This window comes from Gracilinanus agilis, unplaced genomic scaffold (assembly GCF_016433145.1).
Source record: "Gracilinanus agilis isolate LMUSP501 unplaced genomic scaffold, AgileGrace unplaced_scaffold53353, whole genome shotgun sequence".
In the NCBI taxonomy this organism is placed as follows: domain Eukaryota; kingdom Metazoa; phylum Chordata; class Mammalia; order Didelphimorphia; family Didelphidae; genus Gracilinanus; species Gracilinanus agilis.
Window position 1 is genome coordinate 1 of NW_025388414.1, and position 7,054 is coordinate 7,054.

Here is a 7,054-nt window from a genome sequence, read left to right on the forward strand (position 1 = left end):
GGAGAAAAGGAGGAGGAGAGGAGAGGAGAGGAGGGGAGGGGAGGGGAGGGGAGAGCAGGCAGGACTTGGCTGGCACAGGGCCTCACAGAGAATTCATGCTTAATCAAGGTTTATTGACTGACTGAAGGACAAGGAAAGGATGGGCCCTTTGGGTTGGTCAGTGCAAAGAGCAGCTCTTTCCAGGGATTGGGGGCTGAGACAAAAAAGGAATCAAGCGGGGAGCAGGAATCTCCTGCCAGGGGTCCACCCAGATCTGGCCTGGCGGGGAGGGGTAGGGCGATGGAGATAAGGGTATACTAACAGCCTTGACGCAGGTTAAGGATGAGGCTGCCCTTCACATGGGTACAGCCCACGAGCTCCTGGGCTGCCTGGAGGGAATCGATGGTCTTGGTGCCAACCTTACACTCTTTGGGGCACAACCCCTCGCACTTAAGGCAGAAGATGCTACAGGAGGGAGAGGAGAAGAGGAGACTGTGAGTTCCCTGGGACCCCGGCCCCAGGGCTGCCCTTTCCCCCCACGCCCCGTGCCTTCCTGACCCAGAGCCTGGCCCTGACGTATAGGGACGTTAGAAAGAAGATTGCTTTTGCCCCCACACCCTAGAGACCATCCTTGTTCTCCTTACCAGCCTTTGCCCCTTCTCATTCTCACCGTGCCATCCACCAGACACGCTGGCCCTGCCCTCACTGGCCCCTCTCCTGGGGGCCCGAGCCTCATCCCCGGTTCCTGAGGGGCCATCCCCATTCTTCTCTGTCCCCCCAGTCACACGTGGGCATCCGGGACTCACCTGCTGTCGTTGTGGGTGTACCCTGGAGGGCACTGAGCCAGACAGCTGCCCTGATGGATGACGAAGTCAGAGACGTGGCCGGGCAGGTCAGGCAGAGCCCGCAGGCTGGCGCAGTAATCCGCAGTGACGCAGCGCCAGGCCTCGTACCGGTAGGTGCCTCTGGGACAGGCCGAGTGGCACGTGCCTCCGAAGTGGAAGTGGCGACAGGCCACGCACGCCTGGGGGTCATTGGGCCGACTGCATCCTCCCAGACACTCGGGATGGCAGCACTCGCCCCTCGCGGTGCAAGCCAGGCCCCTGGCACATGGGCACACTGGAGGTACAGGGAAGGACATAGAGAGTTGGGACACTCAGAAGCCACCCCACGCCTCGGAGGGAGCCTCCTTTCTTCCAATACCCCGCTTCCTCTGTCTTCCTCCTTTGTCCCAGGACCCCAGTCTTTACCCAGCGTATCTTGGTACCCCCAAGAGGGAGATGGGTGGCAAATTGATAGCGCCCTGAGTCAGGATAACTTGAATTCAAATCTGGCCTCAAATATTTTTTAGCTAAATGGCTCTGGGTAAGTCACTTAACCTCTCTCTGACTCAGTTTCTTCAACTATAATTTTTGGTTGGTAAGAATAGCACCGCCCTTCCAGGGATGTTGCAAGGATAACATGAGATCCTATTTCTAAAACTCGTAGCACAGAGCCTGGCACATAGTAGGTGCTATATAAATGTCAGCTGTCATCATTACCATTCTTTTATCCCTTCTCAACCCAGCTCTGCTCTCCAGACAGAAGCCTTCCTTGCATGACATCCAGATGCGTGTAAAATGTCTTGGAAATCTCAAAATCCGACATGAATATGAGCTCTTTTTAATTATAACGGTGCCTCAGAGTTGGAAAGGATTTCAGAAATCATACAATCCAACCCATATTTAAATGGCACACGGCATCCATGACCACCAGCCTCATTTATGCGTCCAGTCCTGACGTCAAGCCCTTGTCTCTGCTTCTGTCTGTGTCCCTGTGTCCTGGGGGGGTCCCTCAAACTAGGAGCTCCCTGAGGGCCGGAAGAGCGGCTCCTTCTCCCTCCGCTCAGGGGCAGCTCAGGACAGAGCAGTGACCTTGCTTTGTCAGTGCTGTGTCTCTCTACCCTCCTATCTGGGACGAATGCCCAGATTTATGCCAGGCACGATGCCAATGGAGGAACCAGCCATTCTCTTATAAGCAAGCGGCTCTGCTCAGGAAGATAGTGAGGGACATCAAGGACCTCCAGAGTCTATTCCAACCATGTCCCTTCTGGAGAACCAGCCGCTCGTGAGCTCTTCTTTAGGTTCTGGGGGAAGGGGGTGACATTTGTGGGGGGAAGGCAGGCGCAGGGAGAGGAGAGCTTAGAGCCGGGCGGGCGGCGGGCTGTGTGGGCTCCCTGTGTGGTAAGAGCTAGAGGTCCAGGGAAGAGAAGGGGCCACGAGGAGGGGCGGGATGTGTTGACACCATATACTTTAGGAACTAGCAGTCTTGTTTACAGACAACACTAGGGTGGGGAGGGGGTCTGGGGGAATCAAGCTACAACAAGGATCCAGTTACTGGGATGGTTGGGGCTCTGGGAGACAGCAGTCAATACTTCCTATATGGCTTATCTGGGAGTTTGAGATCCCCATTCTCTAGACTTGTGTCCTGGTTTATAGGAGAGGCAACCACTTGGGCAAATTTTCAAGCCAAAGGTCTCCAGGCTCCCTTCCTCAAACTTCCCTGCCTTCTCCCCTGCACCTCACAAACACCTCAGGCTTGTCCTTCCCCCTCTATCTCTATTTAACGCTCTTCTTTCCTTTCTCAGACCTCCTCCCAGCCTCCCCCTCCTCTCCTTTCATCCTTATGGATACTCTGATCTCTCATCCTCGCTTCCTCCCATCTTCTCTTTTCCTGTTTTCTTCTCTTAGCTCCCTTTGAATTTGCCCACCCGAGCTAGCTAGCTTTGGGTTCATGGGTGAGCTACTTTTTGACTTACTGTGGTGGAAAGAGCCTGGATCTGTCACTTATTACCTGTGTGGCCCTGGCCAAGTCTTTTTACTATCCTGTTTTTTGGTAAAATGAGTGGATTGGATCAGGTGATCTCTGTTGTCTTGGCTGTCCTTTGAGCAAAGTGAGTCGTATCTGTCTGTCTTAGGCTCATTCAGTAAATCTGGGAAACCTTCCTTGGTTCCCTACCTGTCATTAATGACTGGTCTCATATATCCCTTGGTCTGCCCTTCTATACCAGTGCTTAGCACAGTGCTTGGCACATAGTAGGTACTCAGTAAATCAGTGATTAATTGATCGAAGTGATCACGTAATATTTGTACTGTAGCAATTCAGGCCACTAAGGGATTCGGCGGATAGGATGCTGGATCTGGAATCAGGAAGAAGTCCATTGAAATCCTGAAACAGATACTTACTAACTCTGCATCCCTTGAGAAAGTCACTTAACTTCTCTCTGCCTTAATTTCCTTATCTGTAAAATGGGAATTATAATGGTACCTACTTCCCAGGGTTGTTGTGAGGATCAAACGAGATAAGAGTTATTAAAGTGATTTTGCAAATCTTAAAGCATTATAGAAATTGTAGCTGTTATTATTATTATTATTTATTGGGGGTTGGGCTCTTCTTAGACTGTGAGCCCCATGAGGGGAGACACTACGACTTATCTAAGCTTTGCATCTTCACCTCTTACATGTTCTACACACAGGAAGCGCTCCAACATTTGTTGTCTCCTACAGGAGTATAAATGATATTGGGTCAGAGCCAGAGGATCTGGGTTCGAAAGTCCAAACTCTGGTTCTTACTACCTGTGTGATCCAGTGAAATTCTGTTCAGCATGTCAAGTCCTTCACTAACTGGCCCCCATGGACCATCCCAGCCTCATACGCTACTCGATTTCCTCCCTGCGTTAGTCCCACCATATTGGCTTTCTTGATGTTCCTTTCACAGCAACACTCCATCTCCCATCTCTTTGCCTTTGTACAGGTCATCCCGTAGGCCTGGAATGTTCTCCCTCCTCTTCTCCACTCTTAGGCTCTCTGGTTACCTCGTATTTGTTTTTATTTTGTCTTTATTTCTATATGTGTATGTGCATGTCTGTGCTGCTCCCTAGAACATTTCCTCGGGGTAAGAGCTGTTTTTTGTCTGTAAGGCCCTACCATCCATATACATATAGGATATAATAAATGTTTGTCGATAGATTGCCTGGGTGTGAAGTGAGAGATCCCTTCCTGTCCGTGCCCGCTTCCCATCCACCCGTACCCACCTCTCTGGCAGTGCCCAGAGGTCCAGCAGCGATAGTCCGTGCGCCCATTGACGGTGGTTCTGACGCAGGGCTCCTCCGTGCCCAGCATCCCGGGGCACACATCAGCACATTCCTCTCCCAGTTTGTTGCCCACAATGTGGTTGGCATCGGTTGTGGGCTGCAGCAGGCCCCAGTCGACGGTGGACAGATGGCACAGCTCCTGGTTCTTCTCCACCCGCACGGCCCCGCGGAGGATGGCCCCCAAGCCTGGAAGCCCCACGTCCCTCAAGTGGGGCATCTCGAAGATGACCAGGGCGTAGCTGAAGAAGAGGCGGGTGCCTCGAATCACAGCGAGGTTGGGGAAGAGCTCTCGAAGGCTCTCGAGCCCATAGACGCGGAAGAGGAGCAGGTAGTCGGTGACCTGGGTGAGGCGGGGGAAGCTGAGGCCCTGGAAGTCCTCTCCGGTTGCTGTGAATATGAGCAGGATCTGTAGGTAGCCTTCCACCACAGTGCAGTTTTCCAGACGCCGGAGCTCTGCCACCTCTGTGCGGATATCCAGGCTGGGGCAGACTGAAGAGAAGAGGAGAAGGAGACACATAGAGAAAGTCAGGGACATTTAGATTCCACGCCTAACCCTAATCATTTCCAAGAAAATCTGAACCCCATATACCTGAGCCCCTTGCATACACCTCGCCTTGCTCACTCCTAGATGCACAGAATCTTGAGTAGACAAAGACCTCAGAGGCCATCAAATCCAGACAAGACACTCTACAATATTATTCTGGACAAAGTAGCCAGAGAGCCTCAACTTGAAGACCTCTAAGACTTGGAACACATTACATTCCTACCTGTATTTTTTTTTTTGTTGTTGTTGTTGTTTACTCATTTCAGATGAATCTGACTTTTCATGACCCTATTTGGAATTTTCTTGGCAAAGATACTGGAGGGATTGGCTTTTTCCTTCTCTAACTCATTTTGCAGATGAGGAAACTGAGGCAAACAGGGTTAAGTGACTTGCCCAGGGTCACACAGCTAGGAAATATCTGAGGCACTCTATCCTTTGCACCACCTTGCTGTCCCTCCTTTATGAGTAGCCTAATTTAACTTGGACAGCTCTAGTCATTAGGAAGCTTTTTCCTTAAATGGAGCCAAAATGACATTCTACTTTTTCTGCACATTCCTCTTAGCCCTTTCCCTCTGGGACTAAGGAGAGCAAATCTAATCTCTTTTCCACATGACATCCTGTGAATAGTTAAGACAGCTATCATGCATCCCCCTACTCCACCCCAAGCCTTTTCTTCTTCCTTCCTTCCTTCCTTCCTTCCTTCCTTCCTTCCTTTCTTCCTTCCTTCCTTTTTTTCTTCTTTCTTCCTTCCCTCCATAGCTAAGAAGTATCTGAGGTCAAATCTGAATTCAAGTCTGCCAGACTCCAGGTCTGGCACTCTATCCATTGTGCCACCTAGTTGTTCCTAGTCTTTTCTTTCCCAAGTTAAATATCTCTAGTTTCTTCAACTGGTCTTTGCTGATGGCTTTTTACCATCTTGTTCATCTTTCTCTGGATAAGATCCAACTTGTCAATGTTCTTCTTAAATGTAGTACCTAGAAGTGAATCCAATATCCTAGATGTAATCTGACCATGGCAGACCTCCCTTAATGTAGCTTGTGATGGTGTTAGATATTTTGGCCTCTATGCCACACTGTGGATCTATATTGACTCTGGCATCCATTAAAATTTCTATCTATGTGGTACAATGAATAGAGTGCTGGGCTTGGAGTCAGGAAGATTCATCTTCCTGAGTTCAAATCTGGCCTGACACTTATTAGTTCTGTGACCCTGAGCAAGTCACTTAACCCTGTTTGCCTTAGTTTCCCCATCTGGAAAATGATCTGGAGAAAGGAATGGAAAACTACTCTGGTGTCTCTGCCAAGAAAACCCCAAATGGGGTCATGAAAAGTTGGACACAAATGAACAACAACAACAGAATCTTCAGGTCTTTCTACCACAGACCATTCATATCTTGTATTTGTGTAGATGTTTTTTGGACCCAAGTGTGGATATTTGTCATTATTAAATTTCATCTAACTGGCCCCTGAGTTTGGGACCTTGGAATACTGCTTCTTCCCATCTCCAGTCACCTCAAAGGGACCCAAACTTGGGACAACTAGACATCAGGGCATGGTGTTATTGCTCATTCCATTCAACAAACACTTGTTGAATGTCTACTATATATCTAGCACTGTGTTAGGTACTGGGGGTACAAGTCAAAGGGAGAGTATATATAAAACATACTTCTTGCCCTCACAAAGCCCTCCCCAGCCTCCTCCTCCACACTTGGACATCTGAGACCCTGACTTTCTTCTCAAGGGAATATGGTCTTAGATGGACATGAGAGTATGTGTATCCCCCCTCCCCCATTCATTCTTTCCTTCTTTTCTTTCTTCCCTTCCTTCCTTCCTTCCTTCCTTCCTTCCTCCCTACCTCCCCTCTTTCTTTCTTTCTTTCTTTCTTTCTTTCTTTCTTTCTTTCTTTCTTTCTTTCTTTCTTTCTTTCTTTCTTTCTTTCTTTCTTTCTTTCTTTCTTTCTTTCTTTCTTTCTTTCTTTCTTTCTTTCTTTCTTTCTTTCTTTCTTTCTTTCTTTCTTTCTTTCTTTCTTTCTTTCTTTCTTTCTTTCTTTCTTTCTTTCTTTCTTTCTTTCTTTCTTTCTTTCTTTCTTTCTTTCTCTCTCCCCTTACCTTCCATCTTGGAATCAATACTGTGTATTGATTCCAAAGCAGAAGAGCAGTAAAGGCTAGGCAATGGGAGTTAAGTGACTTGCCCAGGGTCACATAGCTAGGAACTGTCTGAGGTCACATTTGAACCCAGGACCTCCCATCTCTAGGCCTGGCTCTCAATCCACTGAGCAACCCAGCTGCCCCCCTCAGTCACTGTTTCTTAAGATTTGATGGGATACATGCATGCCTGTGGGTGTGTATGTGCATGCACGTGTGTGTGTGTGTGTGTGTGTGTGTGTGTGTGTGTGTGTGT

General features: G+C 48.9%; 1 protein-coding gene across 1 annotated transcript; it reads right to left on the reverse strand.

The window, feature by feature from the left end:
• Positions 1-258: 258 nt before the first annotated feature.
• LOC123255857 (insulin receptor-related protein-like) lies at positions 259-4,789 on the reverse strand (the record flags this gene model as incomplete). The annotated part of the gene is given in 3 exon segments (XM_044684578.1): positions 259-444; positions 786-1,098; positions 4,052-4,789. Coding segments are annotated over 3 exon segments (1,094 nt in total), but the record flags the coding sequence as incomplete, so codon positions are not given.
• Between the last annotated feature and the right edge of the window lie 2,265 nt (positions 4,790-7,054).